We start from the raw sequence: 24,327 nt of genomic DNA on the forward strand, positions 1-24,327 counted from the left end.
GTGTTGAAACTTTAGATACTAAAAGGTAGGGTGTTTTATCTCATGTCAACAGAGTGACGGCTGTGACCAGTCACATTATTTGCGAATTTGTATACAGATATATTAAAAGGTTAAAATCTTACCCGATACCAACAAAGTGAAGGCTAGGGTCATCCCAAAAATTAAATGCTTCATCATTAGTTTGACTTTTCTCTTCGAATACTTTAAATTTTCAGATGTCTACCACTCGTCCAATGTACACTATACACACTTTAGCTGTGTCTTTCTGACAAATGATTCGAAAAAGATATTTGAACTTTAAATGCCAGACCTCAGCTTATATCGACACTAAATAGACCCCTGTATATTATTCAAAATTGATTGACAGGCCTGAACATTAATATAAATATAATTTAATAACTTTTATTACGACTTATACTGTAATTGTTTGTTAATATCTTTACGTGTATTTATATTATTATATTGTATTTATTATAGGCAATCCCTTGTTATAAAATGTAGGATCCCGGATGTTCAATTGCGCCATTGGATATCTTAAGAGTGACAGTAAACATACACTGCCGTCTATCAAATTGAACAAGGGGGTAAGAAATTCAGGATAGCCGATTGCAAGGTCCTGTATTTGGGGTAATAAAAACGAAACTAATAGACGGGACAGGATACCCGAACAACCAGTTAAAAACAAGGACTAGAGAAACATTATAGTAGAGACACGTCGATATACATTCCCAGAGCAGCTGTGCAATTAGGCCGCTGAGAACGTGAAAAAAGTTACATTTCTCGAAACCATTTGAGGCAAGCAACTGCGTAGGGTAGGTGGGCTATGGGTAGGCGGACTTGGGTGGGGGTTGGAGTGCATGTGACAAAGTTCCAAACCAAATAAACTATAACCAAACATTTGTCACACACTTCAAAATCTAAAACAAATTAAATTTTCAGAATTTGTAATTTTGCAGTTCAAGCAGGATTTTAATCGACTATTTTGTTTTGTAAACATATAAATGTGTCTAATTTATAAAATGACATGATTATAAATCATTCAATCGTCTGATTTTTTTTTATTTCATTCTGGCATTTATATTTTACGAATAAAATTTTAAATAAAAGGTAAATTGTCTACTTTAATTTTTATACCCCACGATTTTAATACACTTGCTTTTAGAGGAATGTTATTGGTACTGGGAGTTGTTATACATAATGTATTGAGTGGTTGAAGACGGTTGGTCTAACGGCAGTGTGGGCCTGTCGCCGTTTGTGCTTTCTCCATTTAGGGTTTGCAGAGGATTGCGCTTTCGGTATAAGGAGCTGTTGGAGGTTGGCCGTTTGGTATTAAGGGTTGCAGACGGTTGGACACTTTATAATTCATCATATGTATTATGTCATAAATCGTCATTTGCTAAATTATGAAACTGTAAGTAAGTTAATTTCACTTCTAGTATATATGTTTACTTATCAGTCGGCATGTTGTTACCTGTAATGTCAACGTCATGGGGCCATCTTTCCAAAGAACATCACCGTAAAAGACCTTTAGTTGCAATATACTCATCAAACTTAAACACAATATACCAGTGAACAAAATAAAAAAAATCAGTCATCTTATATATCGTGGTGATTTGCATGACATATACAAAGCAAACATCCACTAATATTGTATATTATACTGGCGTATACACTGAAAAAAAACTTGTGTTGAAACAACACAAACTTCTGTTGTTTTCAACACAAGTTAGGTGTCTCTATTTAACAACACAAACTTGTGTTGAAACAAACAAATCATAAAGTTATATGAACAATTAAATTAATGCCAAATCAAAAATAAACATATATTTTGATGGGTAATAAAAACAAAGTTAATCCAATACTAATAAAATTTTGATATATAATGAAAAAATACACGCAAAAAAACCCAAAAAAAAACAAATCATAACATAATCATAGCTATTAAAATTGAAAAAAAATCTCAAAACAAGCACGAGACATTTGGAGTACTAATAAACAAAGTTAATTCCAATACTAATAAAATTGTGTTATATTAATATAATATAATAACAACATATTCCCCCCCACCCCAGCAAAATAAAAACAAAATTAATTAATTTTTTTTTTTAATTTTTTAAAGTTACCCCCTTAAAAAAGAAATGAGAATTTAATAGATATGTACACAATATATGTACGACTCCATGCCCCCTAAAATAGAGTTTACATACATTGTATATCTAAATTTAATAACGGTCAAAACAAGCACTAAAAATATTAATTATGCACAAAAACTGAAAAACTACATACAAATGAAATATAAGAGACATGTACAAATGTACAAAATATTTATATACAAGTCATAAGCAAGGGGAGCCATGGTGGTGAATATAAAGTTGGCTCGCTTACATGGAGGTCATTTTTGGATCCCGGTGGTGGTCGTGGGCATTATTAGCCACATAACATAGAAAAGTAGGATGTTTAACCCCTTTTCAGTTTATAATGAAAAAAAGAAAGAGAGAGGGGGGGGGGGGGTAATGTCCACTCGACACAAAACCAGGTCATTTCGGGACTAATATATTGTTCAATTCTATTTCAATAATTCGATTGTGCATAGGGGTCTTTACCAGTGGGGGGAAACTGGATGACCTAGAGAAAACCCACGAGGTTGAACAGGCACCCTACTCCTTGTCACGTACAACCGGGGAATCGAATTCTGTCTGTGCTCATACATGTACGTATACAGTTTTACTATACTAAACTAAATTTTAGATTCCAAAATAGCATAACAACAATCTTTTCTTTTAGAATTCAATAGTTACTCACCAAGATCAAGCTACCCTATCATTTTTTCAACCATTTCTTCTTCCATTTTTCTCTTTTTTTAATTTCTTTTATTATATGATCTTTTTCTGGGTGATTTGCGTATGCATCCAATATTGAAACTGAAAAAATAATACATGAAATGTAATTAACCTTTCTTACCATATACAAACTATGTGATATTAAATTGAAACTTATGTATCTATATGTATCAAAAGTTTTAATCTCAAGGAACTACCTAAGCCGTAAAAATCTATTTTAATAATCCTTGTTTGTCACATGATTTCACTGTCGCAGTTATTAACAGATGGCCATGGTGGCTGAATGAGTTAGGCGATGGCATTCTAGTCTGGGGGCCGCAGATTACCTCTTGGTGTTGACCAAGAAAGCTCATTTGCGTACACATAAAAGTTCCCTTGGCAGTTGGAATTCGATATGAGAGTAGGCCATAGTGCCGCTTCTCGGGCAAAATTTTTCTCTTAGCACACTGTATTAGACCAGTCGGAGCTCAACGGTAGGACGTTAAACGTCATTTCATTTCAGAAAGGCGTTAAACCTCATTTCATTTCAGGAAGATTGAAGTCTCTACTTTCTTTATATGCAAATAAGCCATATTTGAAATAAGCCATACCTATTCGATATGGGGTGGGGTGTGGGAATGGTCTGGTGGTTTAATGCATGCACATGAAATCACAGGGTCTGTCATTGTGTCAAGTGGCATGGTTTCGATTTCAAGAAGTAGGGTCGCCTGTCAAACCTCTTGAGTTTTCTCTGGGTCCTTTATTTGGTTTCCTCCTTTTGCTAAATACCCCTACGCGCAAGCGAATTATTCATATTAACTTTAACCATACCTTAGTCCCGAAACGACCTAGCGCCAGTAAGCAGATAAGGACCCATCCTACAACAACTCTTCATGCAGAATTAATATTACACAACATACCAATTATTCTTAATACATGTAGAATGGGGCACTATGCGGGGAGAAGGTGGGAACAGACGTAGGCTACTGATCGTCGTAGTTGATTACCGGTATGCATAGGAAATAGACTGATCGTCGTAGTTGATTACCAGTATGCATAGGACATAGAATGGATACACATCTCCACTTGGACTACTTGATTCGACAAATACAAGTATATGTAAGGCCTTGTTTATGTCATTTCCCTCTCTCTCTGTTGCATACATGTATATAAGTGCCATATAAATACTTTATCTTCACATACACTAATAATTGTAGGACATTGGTAATAAAAAAAAAGAAAATATAAAAATAAAATGAAATCGTTACCAGTTTTTCTTCAATGACAATGGAGTCCTTGGTAAATTCTCAATAATTGCTTAAAACTGGAAGGTGGAAAGAGTCACATATAACATCGCTGACTGGAAAAAATAATGAAAATATAGAGAAACTTCCACAGACTCGATTCTAGTTATATCATTTATTAACTCTGACTGAATCAGTGAAATAATATTACACAGAGGATAAACGGAGTGTGTGGTGGTGGTGGTTGGGGGGGGGGGGTATCTGCTTATTTGATAAGACGGGTATTTTTTTTGTTTTGTTAAACAGAAATCAGATAACATTTCATCTAACACAAAAGTGTAAAAAGTTATTTTCTAGTCCGTGACCGGGTTTATGTCTACTCTTGCCCAAATGTTATAAAAAAATCATGAAACAAGAATCAAGATGGCCGCCAATCGGGTCTTCCCGCGCCAAATCAATCCGCCTTACCTAGGTATAATTTCAAAACAGATTCTTCCCTGCTGGCTGGCTCAATGGTAACAGGTGTCCGGAAGAGTAAGCTTACCCTGCGTGGCGCCACACCCGCCATAGCTGCATCCAAACTATTAGGCGAAATCTCGGTAGAATAGCGTGATTGGCCAATGGACTATCGGTATGCAAAATGCACGTGATGAACAGTGTTAACGATGTAGTAGACAGACATTATCAGGGAGATAGTATACGCGTCAATTAAATATATCTAGAATAATAGCCGAGAGAGACATGTTATATTTACCAATCAAGTCAATATGACGGCCATAAAACTTTTAAAAGGTTTTAATAAGTTTACTTCGCAAGTATCCTGTAGTTGAAGCTTAGATGACAAATGCCTCGATCTACTTAAAAAAATCAGAATAAAATGAACAAGCTCTCGCGTAACGATTTAGTTGAGACATAAGCTGGTGATATTGGAATGTTACTACTAATAAATGGAAAGTTAACAATCGGAAAGCCAAAGTCATCACGTTTATCGTACAATTTAACACTAAGTTTATGGCAATTGTCAAAATCGAGACGCAAATCCAAGTAGGAAGCGTAATTGTTACCGTCAGTAGTGTTTTTAATTTCGAGCTCATCAAGATATACTATTCAAAAAAAGTAGGGGATATTTGATTTTTAAGTGTTATTAAAGTCACCTAATGAAACTGACGAAGAAACAAATGACAAAATGAAATGAAGTTCACATTCATCGATTTATTCCAAATGATCGTTAGACTAAGTAAGGCACAGACTGACCATTATAAGGGTAAAATGATACCCGGGGTCAAACAGCAAAGTTACCACAGCATCACAACCAAGTCAGTAACGGGTAAAACCTCCTCTGTTTGCCAAACAAGCATTGATCCGACGTGGCATACTCCTAATGAGACGTCTAAGGTCATTTTGGTCCAGATTGTCCCATTCCTGTTGCAACGCAGCAGCAAGTTCTTGGACATTGGCAGGACGTTGTTGACGTTGACGTAACCTCTGTCCAAGCATGTCCCAGACATGCTCGATGGGGGAGAGGTCGGGACTCAGTGCTGGCCAAGGTAATGTGGTGATGTTCTGTTGTTGGAGGTAACCTGTAACGATCCTGGCCCTGTGACATCTTGCGTTGTCATCCTGGAAGATGAAACGGCGGCCATGACGTCGTGCGAACGGCACAACATGGACTTCTAAGATGTTGTCCCGGTAGTACTGGCCTGTAACACGCCCTGCAACAACATGTAAAGCCGTTCTTCCAGCAACAGTGATGCCTCCCCATCACCATAACAGAACCACCCCCAAATCGATCATGTCTGATGACGTTAACGTCTTGGAAGCGCTCGTTTCGACGACGCCACACCCTCCTACGTCTGTCCAAAAAATCAACAGTGAACCTTGACTCATCTGAAAACATCACATTGCTCCAGCGTCGATTATCCCAGTGTTGACGATCCCTACACCAACGACGTCTTGCCTGAATGTGATGATCTCTCAAACAAGGGATCACGCGAGGACGTCGGGCGCGAAGGTGACCCCTATGCAGTCGATTCCGAATCGTCTGGCCACTCACTCTCACACCAGTGTCTGTTTGAAGACGAGCGCTGATCTGATTTGCTGTGATGACACGATTTCTCAAGGCCAAGGTACGGATAAATCGATCCTGGGCTTGAGTTGTCGCCCTTGGTCGACCTGAGCGTGGTCTGTCCTGTACAGATTGTGTATCACGGTATCTGGACCATAGCCTGCTTATGACAGACTGAGAAACATTCATCGTCCGCGCCACAACCGCCTGTGTTGTGCCGATCTGTAGCATGCCAAGGGCACGTAACCTTTCATTTTGGGTAAGCCGACGCATATCAAAATTTGTTTTCTGGTCACTAAAACAATTAAACTGATGTTTCCACCCTGGAATTCAATGCCACAATGACTGTAACATTCAAAGTCAGAGTCGTGCAAATCTTGTTTTGGACCCCCATGATGATCCCAAGCATCACCTGCATTCCATGCGGTAGCTATTGGTGCGTTTGGGCGTCACATGTAACTGGAAATGTTTCTTCTGTTAGGTTATATAGTGACTTTTTTCGTAGTCATTTGCATATTTTAGTATTATGCCCCCAAAATCAAATATCCCCTACTTTTTTTTAATAGTATATATGAATTCTGCATAATCACTAAATTTTGGATTATTCAGTGATAATATAGGAGAACAGATCTTGAAAGTAAACTGGGCCGAGATTGTGGATTGCTTTGAAAACAAAAGTTAATAACTTGAAATTTATACGAGTACGAATTGGAAGCCAATGTAAGCTCTTAAGAATGGGAGTAATATGTTCACGGATATTTGTGTGAGTGATAAGTCTGGCGGCAGTGTTCTGTACACGCTGTAGACGAACAAGCTGTTGGAGATTTACGCCGTAAAGGAGACTATAACAGTAGTCCAATCTAGAGATGACAAGTGCCTGAATCAGACTTTTCGTTGAGTCCTTATCGATGTATTTCCTAATTTGGCGGATATTTCGTATTTGAAAGTAAGCAGTTCTACAAACATTACTCATATGTGTTTCTAAATTAAATTGTGAGTCAAATACAACACCAAGGTTTCGCGCGCTTGTCTTGGGATTGATTGTTGAGTCACATACAGTTAGTTGAAACTGTTCTAATTTTGCACGTGATGATTTTGGACATATTATTATAAATTCAGTCTTGTCTTCATTGAGTTTCAAGAGATGACTGGTCATCCAGCACTTAATATCTTCACTACAGCTTGAAAGTCAATTGAAAACATGTTGGTTGTTTGCGTTCAGTGGACGGAAACCCAAATACAATTGGGTATCATCTGCTTAGAGGTGGAAAGAAACGCCATGTGATCTAGCTAGAAGAATTTTTTGTCCACCATACTTGAAACAAATCAGTCTTCTATTCGTTCTACCGGGATTTTGTGATGTGTTCAGCTTGGAACCCGTTCTGGAGTAGGAACCCAGGGGATTATTTGTTCTGAAGTTGTGTCTTATTTACTTTGGGACCATACCCTATCAGCTGAAAAAGGAATCAAAGTTTTCCGTCATGTTTTGAAATAAACCTACGCACTCGGGTCACAAGGGGGCGTTCTGAAGCCAGAAGCCAGGGGATTTTTTGTTCTGAAGGCCACTTTTCAAGTTTGCCTTAGCAACGTGAACATATGTAGCAAAGATTAACTTTGTCCGCAAAAATTTGAATTAAATCGACTTTTCGCGCGATTCCGGGGGCGTACAGCCCCTAACCCCAGGGGATGTGCAACTTAAGAATTCCCATTCTGATCATCGGCCATGATGGTGCCTCCGTTAGGCATAGTACCAATTTATTTTGTCCGTGAGTTTAGAACCAACGGTCAGCTAGCTCCCCTACTATATGCCACTGATTGGGATACAGCATTTTATCTCTTCGATGTTGTTCTAAGACTCGACCCTAAAAACTATAACATTCCATCTGCAAAAGTGCCGGTACAGCTTATAGGTTCCCAGGGGCGTCATTCGAATATAAATATTAAAATAGTCTTAAGACTAACAGTTTATATTTATAAAGACTTGTCATTACTATTCCATACAATAAATTAAAGATCTAGATTGAAAGATAATGTGCTTTCTTTGAAATAGTATTACCCGTCGTTATACATGTATAGATGTGCAACACATGTCGTCCCACTTCATTTAGAAACCACTTTGATGCTAAACATAAACACACCGAAGAGGATGTTGAAATAATGTTATAAATGTCAGATATATAGCATTAGTTGGGAGCTCTATGGCTCCATTACTTACAAACTTGCCTCGGAAAAAACGAGTGGCTGTCCCGATGAATTAGAGATTACGATCACCGACCATAATAACTACTCGGTATCCTGCATGAATTTGCTTCTCGAGATTAATCGAATCGTTCTACTAATAATTTTGACGATTTTAATTTCTTCATCTTAAACTTCCCATTTCTCGGATCATTCGGTTGCTGAGAGGAGTTCTCAGCTCTTCAACTATTAAACAAGTGAATATTATTGATCAAGTATTGTATTTATATTCACATATAAGTTCTTGCAAATTTAGCCCACCGAAAAAAAAACTTATCAATTGCGATCCCATGACTTATTTGCACAATTTTAGTCAACTTTTCAAAGAGGTAATCAATCTGTCGATGGGTGTGGTAATGGAGAAACTTTCGAGTGTTGGATGGTTAGACATAATGCAACAATTACTTTCTCTTATTTGACGGATGTGTTAATCTGGAAGTTTTAGCGGCCATTTTGAAATTATGCAAATTAGAACAATTTAAAAGGGGTTGAATATGGTCGCAATGAATAGCTTGCTATCAAAAGCCCATGCATAGACACCAAAAACAAACTTCATATCACACCTACATTCAATGTTGGGTTAATTTAACCAGTTAAGGTTAATACTATTTTTTTTTTTGGGGGGGGGGGTAATTTTTGTTGACATTCTACCCCACGGTCACTATACCCAGGCCCGGCGGAGTGGGGGGGGGGCTAGGGGGCTCTTTAGCCCCCCCTCCAAATAATTTGGCCGCAAGTACTCTTTTTTCCAGGTTATTGCGGCCCCTGGACCCTTGCCAAAAGGACCTATAATGGAAGCCCTGATACAATACCGTTAATCATGAATAGTATGATGCATGGGAATATTAATGGCCTCTATAAGGAAACTGATCTACAAGATTGTGTGTATGAAAGGTGGTCGGATTTTGAGCTACTTTCAAACTGAAAGTGTTTTTTTTTTAGTAAAATCTTGGCTATACAGTGTATTTTTCGACTTAAAATGATAATTTATGGCGTTGAACCGTGGTTAAACCATGTAAGTTATGTCTAAATATGATAACTAAATGTTCAAAATAAATTTTGCTATTTTGGCATCAAGTCATTATCATTAATTTGGCTGTACAGAGATGTACACAGAACACCCCCACCCCACCACCAGAGACTATAATAATCTGTAAACCATTTGGCTTAGACAATATTATATTTTATATTATTTAAATCTTATTACGTTAGTTTGTATATACCGATATAAACTTATGTTTTCGTGGCAGTATAAAATTTTGATTGCTTGTTCTGTCCACGTTTTTTGTATCTTTTCTGGTGTTGTGACAATCGGTTGTTCGTGTGGATATTTAGATTCTAACTGATATCCTCTCCCCGCCTCATTTTAAACCAATGTTAGATTTCGGTTTCATTTCATGTAACCTAGTTGTGTTTGTAACAGTTTTGGTGGAATTGCTTGATTGATTAATTTTTGAACAGATGCACTACTTGTAAAACTTGGTACTTGTACGGACAAACAAGCTGAAAGGGGCTATGACAATATACGACCACGGTAATAAAATTATACAATATGCAACAAATATTTATTACAACAAATATATAACAAAATATATACATTTTAATTGTACATAATTTATAATGTAAAATGCATTTAAGCTATATTTTAACAAATAATTATATTTAAACAATAAAATATGTCCTTATAATAAAAGAACTGCTGAAAGTTCAAATACTACTATGGTTGTAAATAACCAGGGGCCTTCTTCACAAAGTCCTAAACTAAATTAGTATAATAATGCTTCCTTTCATACATTAGTTCAAAGATAATTAAATTAAAAGTATCAGATCCAGTAATCGAGAATGTCTAACACATATCAATTAGTATAATAATGCCGTCTTTCATACATTAGTTCAAAGATAATCACATTAAAAGTATCAGATCCAGTTATCGAGATTGTCTAACACATATTAATTAGTATAATAATGCCGTCTTTCATACATTAGTTCAAGGATAATCACATTAAAAGTATCAGATCCAGTAATCGAGATTGTCTAACGCATATTAATTAGTATAATAATGCCTTCTTTCATACATGAAAGTGTCGGTGTCCCCTGGGACTATCAACATAGTCATAGTTTTGTTCTAGATATATTGCTTATCAAAAGACAAGACTTTCATTAAATATGCATAAATAATTAATAAGATATGTATGATTTGTTGATTTGGTATTGCTCCCTATTTAATGCTTTTGTTTACGAAATGATATAAATTCATTTTATAACACTAATATTTTCAAATCCAGCCTGGACAACGATGTCTTTAATAACAAAGTAAACAGTTTCTGTTGGCAAACACGAAGATTAGACATTGTTCAGTATATTGGTATCTCCCTGTTTAACTATACTGGATTCAATTCGAGGTTATCCTCATTTTTAATCTTAATGAAAAATGAAATGAAATGAAATGAAATGGCGCTTAACGTCCTACTGTTCTGCTTTAATCTTAATCACAATATATTTTGAATATTTCTAATAACAAAGTAAACAGTTTCTGTTGGTAAACACGAAGATTAGACATTGTTCAGTATATTGGTATCTCCCTGTTTAACTATACTGGATTCAATTCGTGGTTATCCTCATTTCTAATCTTAATGAAAAATGAAATGAAATGAAATGAAATGAAATGAAATGGCGCTTAACGTCCTGCTGTTCTGCTTTAATCTTAATCACAATATATTTTGAATATTTCTATAGCGCATTGCTTGGAGGCTAACGAGACTGTAAACCGTGTTATATGATATCAGCATCCTTGGCCAAATCATAAAAAGAACTTTCTTCGTCTTGGAGTAATATTGCCGGTTTGTCAAATTCTATGATCTTTCCACCACCAAGAACCATAACTCTGTAACAGATTTACAAATGAAGATATTGCAAATAATAAAAAAAAACAATGTATATTTTATGTGGAACACTATATGACATCCAAATAGTACATTACATTGCCGAATGATATTGATGTGATACAATGATCTTAGACAACTGCTTCGATACAGCTAATGTTTATATGATACTAATATGCCAACGGAAATAACTGTATTGTATAGAGGTTACACCAGATATACTGATATGCCAAGGGAAATAACTACGACATTGTGCGGCGTGGTGGTGGTGGTGGTGGCGGTAAATTTCAACTCACCTGTCATAATCCATGATAGTGTTAATACGATGTGCAACTGTTAGAATAGTACAATCTTTAAACTCGCTTCGCACCGTCTCTTGTATTAAATTGTCAGTCATTAAATCCACTGCTGCAGTGGCTTCATCCAGTATTAGCACCTTGGTCTTTCTTAGCAAGGCACGAGCTAAACAAACTAATTGACGCTGTCCAACGCTGCAATTAAAAAAAAAATAACTCTATTCATTGACCCACAAAGATCTGAACTGTGTAGGTTAGCATGAGCTACCTGCTGATGTCATGGCGTTAGTTCATATTTGAAGATGTGAAGCACTTGAAAATGCATAGACACAAATGATTGGATCAAATATATTTGTAATGATAGCCAGGCGAAAGCGCAGATATGACAGAGAGTTTACGGCCGCTCTATTTGTCGTCACTGTAGGACTTCAGTTGGGCTACACTATTCTTTTCATTTTGTTTAAACAAACCGAACAGTAATCTTTGTCACATTGATTATGAATAACATTCAATTTGTAATTTATGGTTATAAATAGCTCTACATCACCTAGCCATTCCAACTCCCATAAATACTCTCCCCGTCATCTCTGAATAATGTTTCGGAAATTATAACGCACACTTGAATGTAAAGGAAGAGGCCACAAAGAGAATTGGATTATAACTAATGCATAGAAAACGTGTTTTTTCTTATTTGTGACCATTAAATAGAGATTTATTGGACTGAAAACTGTAATAATAAAGGTGTTTTTCCTTATTTGTAACCCTTAAATAACCATTTATTTGATTGAAGACTGTTGTAACTGTAGTTCTGGGGTTTATTTCACGAAATTTTAACTAAAGATAAAATCCAAATTTTAGTAGATACTTCAATCAATCTTATATTATCCAATCAAATTACTAAAATTTGAATTTTATCTTAGTTAAAATTTGGTGAAACAGGCCCCTGCTCTTTGCTGAATATACAGACGGCGTGTCTCTGAGCTAAACATTGGACTAATAATTAGTTTCTAAAATCTTCAGAGAATCCCCTCCCGTTAGCACATTGAAGCCAGCAGGCTTGGATATATATCAAGTTGTTTTCTGGTCAAATCTCATTAACCCCAAAGTTTATTTTTCGAGACTATTTGTAATAATCATCGATATATAAACTACTATAGTCTAAACAGTATGATATTAGCTGATAGCCATATCCAAAACCTATTGAGCACGTACCTAAAGTTCTGACCACCTTCTCCACAGTCATAACTGAGACCACCGGGTAAAGATTTAACATAAACTTTGAGATGGGCCAGAGTTAGAGCTGTCCATATATCTTCATCATTATAACACCCAAAAGGATCAAGATTCATTCGTAGACTTCCAGCAAATAAAACAGGATCCTACAAATATTAGAATAAAGATATAGTAAGGTAGAAGAGTGATATGTTGTACACTTCCTATTCTGTTCCAGTTTACGGCAATAAAACAATACAATACAACAATACGACTGACTAAATGGGTTAAAATAGTGACTTTAGAAGTCTACCTTTGGTAACATGGTCAGTCTAGATGCCTACCTGTGGTAATATGGTAAGTTTCGATCTAAGATCGTGCAGTCCCATATCATCTATACGTCTATCGTCGATATATATACTACCAGCAACAGATTCAACCAGTCTAAATAAAGCCAAAACAAACGAAGATTTACCCGCTCCTGTTCTTCCTACTATACCAATCTGTAATAATAAAATAAAACAATAAGGATTCGAGTGAAGCCCGGTGTGAAGCTGGCTTATTCTAAATGTCGTTCAACAACTTACCACTAATGTTGTATAACGTAATAATATATAGCGTTAGCATGAGGTATAACTTTAATTTGACGTTTAATATAACAATGATCGGACGTTTAATACAACGTTTAGTGTTTGTGTTTATTTAATTTCTCGTTTATATAACAGTTCCGTTTATATTCCGTTAACTTGTTGTTTTAAAACAATATCCCAGTTTTATACTCATAGTAAAGAAACACCCTATAAACGTTATAAACCCTTAAGACTTTATCTCACTCTCCCACTTATTACTTGAGATATCGGAGTGATTTATCCCCAGTCCATTCTATTCTCTCTCCAATCTCACTCAATCCCATAAAGGTTTTTTTCTTACCTTTTCTCCGGGTTTGATGTCGCAGGATATAATTTTTAATACAAGATCTAAACCAGGTCTGTATCTCGTACTGTAGAGCTGAAACTGTATATTACCTGCTTCCGGCCAATCAACTGGTGGACGGTTATGCCTGTTCATCCATGACCCCTTAAAGAATTGGAACAATGGTTACAATTAATGGAGGCAAACGGATCCACTATTCTCTAATAACCTTCTGGTTATACGAAATTTTAAAAAAAAAATGGTATCAACTACTACTCAAATCTTTAATGTCCATTTATACCGATGAAACTGTGTGCTTAATAAGAAGTTACGACGAGTGATATCAGGCGAATTATGGAATATTGCCACAGTAGAACACCGAATTCCCCATTTAATTTAAAGGACAGTGTTGGTGTTCACGTGAAAGAACTGGTTGAATATCAATATCATGAATATGCACCAACACCGGACAAAACATGTAAATCCAAACCATTTTCGTCGATTAATGGTAATGGTAAGGAAGAGAAAACCTATACATGTAAATAGGAGGGATTGTATTTGTGATTACGTGGGTAACCGTATAATATAGAGATAATATTCTTTACGAGGCATTTAGTAACTGGGTAGATAAATAAACTATAACATATACTTATGGAAAAACAGATACTGATTTATTTAGGCGTCGTTTCAAAGAGTATTCTCTTAACGTTATGAAGCTTAATAAATCAGTTGTTGCTTTTCCATAATATAAGTTTATGTTATAGTATAGAGAGTGCTTGGTGGGCTGTGCCCATCCCAATCCCTTTGTCAATCCCCTTCCATCCATGGCTTTAACACTAACTTAAAAACACATTTATTTCAAAAATGTTTTTGAACTGTTTTGTTGTGAGTGCACTTAACAACACCCATGTGTAAATGGAGCGCTATATAAATCGAACAATAATAATAATACACGTTCCGTTTTACAAGCCATCCATCGACACTTACATCGAGCAAAAGTTGAAGATACTGTGTATCAGGTAATCAATAATAAGAACAACACTAACCTCTGATTTTAATTCTGAGTATTCTTTCACTCTCTCTACAGATACTATATTAGTTTCTAGATCACTTAAGGTTCTCACTAACCATTTTAAGGACGAGGTAATCTACAAAATGTTCAAATATTGAAAAATTAGACATTGAAGGTTCAGACCAGAGGTTTACATGCTACGTTCGAGTGGATAGTTGGAATTGGGATTCAAGGTGTTACTGAAGTGAAAATCCCATTTTTAAAATCATAAAGAATTATTCTAATAACAATTTATCTATATATGACTGGGACGTGAGCCTCTGTGGATTCTATCATATTCATAAAGAAATAATAAGTTAAATAAGGTGACATACCTGAAGAGCATACGTAACAGACAATCCTAAACTACCCCCTGTAGCTCCCGGAGATAAGAGTGAAAACAGAGCGGCAGCAAATACAACACAGCTACTTATAAACTCGATCCATATTCCAAGCCACCTGGGAATAGAATAAAGGCTGATTAACATCTTGGTTAATAATACAGATAAGAATTCTTGGGATTGTTATTAACGATCTTTTACGACTCCCACTTTTTTAAATCCTTCCTATGATAATTCTTTTGCTCCAGTTCAAGAATATGTCCACTGCGTACTCAGATTAGTCATTTATCCCAGGTCAGACAGATTCTGTAATCGTTTCGATATTAAAATTTACTTTTCAGACCCATACTAAAATGGATTTTTGGCATAACGTCACTTCAATCTGATTTTCTATAAATCTATAAAGGCAATCTCCAATCAAAATATATATTTACCTGTTAGCTGATATCCCTGCGAAATAATAGATTTGGTTTTTATCAATCAGCGATCTGGAATCTTTTACAAAACGTTCACGTGCTTCATAAGCTCGGATATTAAGCGACCCTTGGATCGACTCGCCAAAATGGGAATAAATTGGTGACTTGGTAACAGATTCTAGCCGTTTCAGCTGCCGGGAAGTTGGAACAAAAAATTTCTGTAAAACAGATATTCAGAAAATGTTAACATGTTGTAATGGACATAATTTAGATTACAATACTTGGATTATTAAATCTGTAATATATTACCGATTAAGATTCTGACTATATTTAGTTGACAATTCTTTAAAAAAAATTTTAAGCAAAATTATTTCATTCCAGGGTCTATTTTAACGTGCCTACAGACACGAACGTGCCTCGAAATGAAAAAGCCGTGCTTGTAGTATCTAAAATTCGTGCTTTGAAAAGTTGGTATCATGGTATGTTATGTATCCTTGTGAATCTGAAAAGATTGCATGAGGAAATTTAGCAAGTGTGTCATTAACAATCATTGTGATCATCAATCAATGCGTTTGGTTTCGATTCAATTTCGTGGATTGTATGTAAATGTCGAAAAATAAAGCTGTTGTTGACGCAAGTAGTCAGCTGCATGTTACAGTAAAGGTTCGTCTGCTTTTGGGCGTTTCTTTGGACTGCCAATGATACCGATACGCAGCTATAAATACAAATGTCAATAGTATGCAAATTTTAATTTAGACCTCAATTTTTTACCGTTTTAGATGTTGAGGCTCGAAAGATCTTGGTTGAATTCGATTTTGGTGCATCTGCTTGGATTATGGCCTTACATACACAGAGCGCAACAAAGTTTGTGAGCTTTATATTTTGATGAATTGAGAACACGGGAGCAAGAATCATACCGATAATCAGCATTTCGCGACCTTCTGTTCCGGAGTTAAGCCCCCTGGAAAACCCCGTGGAAGCGACTGGGGCTTGCGTTTTAACCGTGTTTTATTTTTTCACATTTGATGTGAAGCATTGGGGTCATGAGACGACAAACCCCATCGAGTTACCAAACTTTGCCAAAAACCTTGTGAACGCGATATAGGCTACAGTTTCATATTCGATGTGTAGCATTGGGACAATGAGAGGTTGAGCCCTATCGATTTTCCCCTTCCCTATCCATATCTTACAGAATCTCGGCGTATCGTGTGTGCCAACCGCTTGTTTTGTTTTAAAAGTGTAAGCGTGGTGATAATTCAGGAAGTTTTTATTTCACTTCTGATGAACCTTTGTTTTGGTCACAACTAATTAATCACGATCTCAGAAGGTTTATTCCAACACATTAGAGCTAATAACGGTGATGGAAGAAGCTAAATTGAGCTACCAAGTTCTGTGTGTAAAATCGTGAGTTTTGTTGGAACCCAAAGGGGGGAAACCCAATCAAAAAACTTCCATCTCCGGAAACAATGCTTCGTCAATAAAACCTTAAAATAGGCCTTGTTTCATTCATCCACGTCACAAACCATAAACAACTCTATGTTTAATTACCTGTATTGCTGTATACATGAAGACCAATGGTATAACTACTATAGTAAATAAAGGCGTTGTCACACAAATTACCAATATAGTGCTTGTCACCGAGAAAATGGTTAATATCCACATCGAAAAAATAGAGGGAATAAGATTATCAATCGTCTCTATATCTCTGGAAAATCTGTTGACTATTCTTCCAATAGGTGTAGTCTCAAAAAATGACATCGGCGCTTTAACTATGCTGGTAAGCATTTTAGAGTGTAATTTTCCGGCAGCTTTCACCATTTGTGTGTTGGCTATAGCAGCATGTATTAATATAAATACAGCTGAAAATAAACATATAAATACGGTTCATTTTTGTTATTATTATATAGGTGGACCCCACTGTATACAGTGAAGTACAGTTGAAAGGAAACTATAAAACACGAAACGAAATGTGTTTTATTTCGAAAGGTCAGATCAGGGACGCTCATGTGTACACGGGATCTCGGTTTTCCATCCCATCCGATCGACTAGACAGCTGTCCTTGTCAAGCCCTCCCTGCTTCACCACTGACAAGGGGAAACCACGCCGAAAAACCCCGATGAACTTTCTCCGCCAACACCAGCGAACTCTAGACTAGCGAGCCAGCGTCTTACTCACTTAGCCACCATCGCTCCAGATTGGACTGATGGATATGTAGAATACTGTTATGTACAATATTCAACAATATACAAACAATAATTTGTCTAAAAACCATAGTGCAGTTCTCTGCACCTGATATGATATCATTAACAATTTATAATATTTATATTCCTGGTGAGGGTTCCAAAGCTTCCTTAAACGAATTTAGTTATGTAACATACCTTGAAGGATACCAAACACCCCAAAAAGTGTCAGATATTGGTGATTTTTATTGATATAACTGGAGGTCTGGGATAAAGTTAAATTTTGTAACTCGGGGTCGTCCGTCCATGTTGACAACAATATATTTGCGGCTACACTACTGCCTTGATATAAAGTATAGAAAATGAAGATAAATAGTGTTGAGCACATCCCTATGGCTTTAGCATAGGCAATAAACACGGCAAAACGAACCTGAAAATAAAGGAATGGAAAAACATAAATGAATCCTGTTTTTTTCCACTTTAAGAACGGGATCGCGATATAATTTTATATATATAATTCTAAAATTCTAAAATTAAAATAAATCTGCTCGTTCGACGCGTTTTCAGGGGGGTGGGGTGGATGGCCGAATGGTTAGCACATGCGCGCTGTATCATAAGGTCTGTCATTGCGGTAACAGGCGTGGTTTCGATTCCCCAGTCACCTGTCCAATCTCGTGGGTTTTCTCCGGGTCCTCCCGTGTCTTCCTACTGCTAAAGACCACTACGCGCAAGTGAATTATTGAAATAAAATTGAACCATATGTTCGTCTCTCTCAGTTTGTATACTGTTACTATTTACCCTGCCAACTTCTGTTTTCTCCTCATCAATAAGCCGGCTGATTTGTCTACTACTACTACACGAAATGCTTCTATATATATCAATAGATTTTTCTACTTCACTTTCTGTTGGTGAGCTTTTCCATTTACTACAAAATATAAGTACATTACACAGTTAATAAAAAAAGGACGTTTTAATAAAGTCAGTATTAACTCTGTTATGAAGACCGGCTAAACTATAATTTACATAGAGCTATTCAATGAAACGTAATATATCAGAGTCTTATATAAAAGTTAACCAACCAGATTATAAAATAATAAAATGGAATGAATCATAAACCTTAAATCTGGTATTTAACAAGAATTTTTCTGCACGGTAAATACATGAATTCAGACCTTCTTTGTATGACAATATTATCATCACTAGAGTTAGCTCCCTCTGATGTGCTAGTAACTGTCTCAACGTGATCCCATACTTTACTTTTTAATTCCTTCACTATCAATATAAAATAAAAGAAAATAATAAAAACATGTCTTTTAACTTGATTTTAATTAAACTTATTTGTTTATGTTTATTAAATATAAGAATATAAAACAAAATAACAACTTAAACAACACATAAAATAAATACCAGTGGTCGATTTTATATGAAACAATTTATTCCATTAGTAATCAGCCATGCATAATTGTCGATGGGTATATACTCCTAATAAACACTTGGTCTCACGCTTTTGGGGAAATTGGTATAATTAGCAAAATAGTTTTATAGCAGGTTTCAAAATATTATGAACGGGTGAATTTTAGTGTCCAGAAAATAACTGCCATATCACTATTGTAGAACCAATCAGCATACACCAGTTTTATGCCTCCATTCCATGTGCATCCATTGTATGTGCACTTTAACTAAAATAATTAGTACTATCTCACATAGTTTCTACATAATTAAAGTAATATGACAAGATGAAAATGTTTTCACATTTTTAAAATAATAGCAAATTTTGCAAAGTGTTGGGGAGTGCTGTGGCTCTTAAATTGTCAATTATGTCAAATTTCAGATACTGAGAGTATAATCTATATGAATACTGTAAGTACCTTCAGGATCCTCCTCCTCATGTTCGCTTTCATGTTCGACATAAAAGGTATAGAGAAAATCTGCGAGATATCCATGTCTTCTCATCAACTTGATGTAAGATCCACTTTCTAATATTTTGCCCTCTTTTAACAAAATAACAGTATCAACTAGAGGTAACCAGTGTACAGCATGTGTTACAAATACACGAGTCTAAAATATAGAACAATATACTGGTATGTGTTTCCACCAAATATAGAAATCTAACATATACACGAGACGAGGTATGCTTTGTCTTTCTTGACTATCTGATGGCACTGGGTCTACAGCTATTTGTTGCCCGAGTTCTCAGAATTAACTAAAACGAATTTTTCACAAAACTGTGATGGTTGTTTATTTTTACTTAATTACACAATTAAACAATATAAATTTATAAGAGATAGAAATGGGGTTTAACGTCCACACGACACAAACTAGGTCATTTCGGGACTAACAATATGTTAAGTAAAGAACAACGCTCTACAAATGGACGGTTCGCCGAATCCCGGGGGGGGGGGGGCTACAACCGCCAACCCCCCGGCTCCTACGCCTATGAATATGGAAGTCGACATTACCTATCCTACTTCCAGATCAGGTTTCCGTGAACACGCCCATCTCTGTGTTTGATGTTAAATTCAATAAAAGTTTGTATAACAGTGAAGATAGTTACCACCAAATACAAGACGTATGTACAAACCTTATATTTTAAGATTCCAGAATCGCTAATTACACGTTTAAAGATGTGTTTACCAACATGTGAATCTACAGCACTTAGTGGATCGTCAAATAGATAAACATCAGCATCAGTGTACACAGCTCGTGCTAAACTTATTCTTTGTTTCTGACCACCACTTAACGTCACACCCTAAAATTAAATATTCCTCAAAATTCACGAAAGACAAAATAATATATTCAGGGCCAATCAGTGTTAAAAAATTTGAGGCTAAGTGTTTAATATCTCGACAGCATAAGGTCACTACAATATAATTTGAGGAGTTCACACAAGTAAAGAATTGTTGTACATTAACAAAAGAAACATGGTTAACAAACATTCATTTATTTAAGTGGAAATGTGATCAGATATTAATTTTTACACCAACTATTCTTGGTTGACATGGGATGTGTACAAGTCGTTACCGTTACTTGAATCATTTTGTATTGAATTCTTTTACTTAATTCATCTGTAAATTGTATCAAACAAGTTGTTACCTTTTCTCCTATTTCTGTCAGGTCGCCACCTGATAACATTTTAAGGTCTTCTTGTAAAGCACAGGCTTCTATAGCACGTTTATATTGCTTCTTATTCATTTGGGATCCAAATAAAATATTCTCTCTCACTGTAGCGTTCAGAATCCACGCCTGTTGTGATACATACGCAATTTTACCCTGGAAATAAATTAAATTAAATCAATTTGGTATTTATTAGGTTTGTCGAGAGGAATGGTAGTTATCGCCCTTTTTTGACCTTATAAATAAATGTATATGCCAATCCACTCTTCTATCCTCATACTGACTATCATAAGGTTTTGAAATCTGGTTGGGACATTACCAAGGCCAAAAGACAATTTTGAAATATTTGCTGCTTTATCCATAATTTACCGAAATAAAAGATTGATGCCCGCGTTACTTTAAAAACAAAATAATTTTAATTTATCTATTATTTATTTTTTTAAATTAATTGTATTTATTCAAAATTACTTAGCTACTACTTATCTGCAACAAAATAATTTTAATTTATCTATTATTTATTTTTTTAAATTAATTTTATTTATTCAAAATTACTTAGCTACTACTTATCTGTACCATAACTAAAAAAATGTAATTAGTTTTTGTCTGTATCAGATATTATTTGAAATTGTACATATATTCTACACCCAAACCAGAAGGAAGCAAATTAATATAAGCCTACGTGGCTTGTTTTTGTATCCTATTCTTTATGCCTTTATATTGTATAATATTCCACAAATAAATACTGTTTAACCCAAACTTTAAAAATTCAGTTACCTTGGACGCAACTTTGCCGTGGAATACCTCCATTTCACCAAGCATTGCTGATAAAATAGACGACTTACCAGCACCAACAGACCCAACTATAGCTACCAATTCTCCCTCAGAAACATCGATGTTAATACTGAAATATCAATGATACCAGCGTTCCATGTGTGTCATCTCATTGTGGATTAAAATACTATGATTGGTGTTTTCAGATATAATTAACTAGGGTTGGACATTAATTTGTTAATGAAATTAAATAGCACGCTTGCTTATAAGAGGTGTGTATCATTTTTTCAAAAGTTTTTTTTTTATTTCCGAAAGCACTTTCCAAGATAAATGGGACATAAAAAAATAATTCAGGTGTATAAGAAACAAGAAATACATTCTGTAAGACACCGGTATGGTATATAATAAAACTAATAATGCTATTTTAAAGGTGACCAATTAAATCGCCACCAATCATATTATACCCAAACCTCCAGATGTAAAATCTTACTTGCTAAGTATTGGTTTGATAGATTTACCCCAAGAAAATGTTCCCTTCTCAACCTTTATAGCTCTTCCTGAAAATATGAAATTAGACAATACATATCAATGTGTTATTGATAATTAACTGCTAGTTAACGACGCAGTTGATTTGTGTTAGAAAATGTGTTAACCCGATTATTCTGGTCTGCTATCAATGATGGGAAAGGCAGAATAGTTTATATCCCACATTTGGTTAAACCTATGAAAGTAAACTTTCATAAACAGAAGCTATCAACGTAAAGGTGTGTGTTTAAGCGAACTTTTAGGCTGCCGTCCATACCCATTACTGTTTTTGGATGTAGTTTTGCTCATGTAAATTACCTCAAACAGCGAACTAACTAGTATGAACATATTATGTAACATGACAACAAAACGTTTTAGAAATATTCTAAATTTAACTTCTAATCCGTTTCATGTTAGGCTAGGCCATGACGTTTAGAAAGTCAAATGACACTTCAGATTTGATTAACCTGGTACGTTACCCCCCAATCCCCAAATTCAAACAATCAGTTATCTCAAAAACTGTCCCGGTTGAGAATTTTATTAGATAAGTAATCGATCGATATCTCACCCATAAAATCATTCTTATCGACATTGCTGGGACGGAGTTCCTCTTCTTTCAAAAACCGGTCGATTCTTTTAATAGATACTGCTGCCTAAAACAAAGCGGTGTTCTTTTAAGTATATTTGAATGTTTTCTACAAACTAGCTTTCGAATTTTATGATTAGTTTTCGACTTTGTATAATATTACGTAAACGTGGCATTTTCATTAATAAATTGTATAACGAAAGACATGCAATGGGCAGATTTTGCTCTTACATAATGCATGTTTAAATCAAAGGAAGATGACGGTTTAAATTAAAGTGAATGTATTATTATTTCAATCCCTGGTTAATTAAAATTTTCAATACTTGCCCAGCTTGTGCATGTTACTATAGCAGTATTGTTATCCAAATACCTATACTATCGTTTGAAATGACTGGTACTATATTATTTTAATGTTCCGCTTAGCCATTTACCAATTTATGAATTATAAAATTATAATCAAAGAAATTAAAAAAAAAACATATAAACGGTGCCATGTGACCTACCTGAGTAAGGTATGATATGGTTTCGGGTATAAAGTTAATTGGAAATTGTAGAATATTAAATAACGATAAAGTAACAAATGCTTTTTGAGCATCGATGTTGCCATCTGCTGACGTCAAAACATACGTAGTAAACGTTGCTAGAGTGACCTGCAATTATAATAATTTCAAAACACCTTCTTTAAGAATATTTTACCCTAAAATGAAATGAAATTAATTTACTGTGTATAGCCTTAACTACCTATACATCATGAACATCACACAAGACTTTACTTAAATTACTGGGTCCATGTAACTGCATTATAAGCCATAGAAAATGTAGTATTTAAATGATAAAAATATATGTGATACGATTGCTTCCTGGTATGCTATAAACCCTTTATTTGTTGCGTATTGTCACTTGATATAATGTTAATACTACAGTAGTATTATCATATCATAGGTTCATCTCAACTTGTGCATTAATGATACATGTAAAATCGGGCAAGAAAAACCCCAAAACTTACTAGATATGGAGCACATGTCCATACGAACATACTGAGAGAATTAAGTCGGGCGATTTTCATCAGAACTTCCATCTCATTTTTTCTGATATGCAATATTTTGTCACGAAAAGAGCCTTCCCATGCATATAGTTTTAATACCTGCAAAATAAAATAAGCTTAAAGTTTTATACAATAAGATTTCGTCTATTGCATATTAGGATTTCCATGTATTGCATATGAGGATTTGCACGTATTGCATATTAGTATTTGCATCTATTGCATATTAGTATTTGCATCTATTGCATATTTGGATTTACATGTATTGTATATCAGAGTAGATACCATGCACATTATGGTTTATATGTTGTGTGTGTCCGAGTTTGTTTGTATTCGTTGTAGATTAGGCTTTGTGTGTATTACATGGTTAGGATATTGTCTATTATAGCGTATGTATTGTATTCTATGTTTGATACTTGCATTGTATATTAGGATTTGTATGTATTTTATATTATGGTTTACGTGTATGATATATTAGGTTTTATATGTTTTGTGATCTTATGAGGCTCTATGTTGTATTTGTACTACAAATTACGATGTGCATATCGTGTCGTGCCGTGTCATGTGTATTTTGGTATATAATTATTATTTTTGGGGTTTCGCTTCTATTGTATATTAAAGTTTGTATTTCTG

The 24,327-nt window shown here is 35.2% G+C and overlaps 1 protein-coding gene across 1 annotated transcript; it reads right to left on the bottom strand.

Annotated features, from left to right (window-relative positions):
• Window positions 1-10,053: 10,053 nt before the first annotated feature.
• On the bottom strand, window positions 10,054-22,347 carry LOC126828058 (ATP-binding cassette sub-family C member 3-like). The gene is made up of 18 exons (XM_056102257.1): window positions 22,344-22,347; window positions 22,032-22,098; window positions 21,545-21,671; window positions 20,750-20,926; window positions 20,238-20,405; window positions 19,525-19,714; window positions 18,829-18,928; window positions 18,455-18,581; window positions 17,855-18,086; window positions 17,025-17,335; window positions 15,495-15,694; window positions 15,055-15,178; window positions 14,715-14,816; window positions 13,687-13,833; window positions 13,101-13,259; window positions 12,757-12,923; window positions 11,545-11,739; window positions 10,054-11,250 (listed from the first exon to the last, which is right to left on the bottom strand). Exons 1-18 carry the CDS (start codon window positions 22,345-22,347, stop codon window positions 11,139-11,141), a joined length of 2,709 nt encoding a protein of 902 aa, XP_055958232.1. The 3' UTR covers window positions 10,054-11,138.
• Window positions 22,348-24,327: the final 1,980 nt, after the last annotated feature.

The sequence above is a fragment of the Patella vulgata genome, chromosome 7 (genome assembly GCF_932274485.2).
Source record: "Patella vulgata chromosome 7, xgPatVulg1.2, whole genome shotgun sequence".
In the NCBI taxonomy this organism is placed as follows: Eukaryota; Metazoa; Mollusca; class Gastropoda; family Patellidae; genus Patella; species Patella vulgata.

Coding starts and splice junctions, on each gene's coding strand:
- LOC126828058 (XM_056102257.1), bottom strand. Junction 20,927..21,544: donor ACGGCAAAGTTGCGTCCAAG/GTAACTGAATTT, acceptor ATTTATTTCCAG/GGTAAAATTGCGTATGTATC. Junction 14,817..15,054: donor CTGTTACGTATGCTCTTCAG/GTATGTCACCTT, acceptor AACATTTTGTAG/ATTACCTCGTCCTTAAAATG.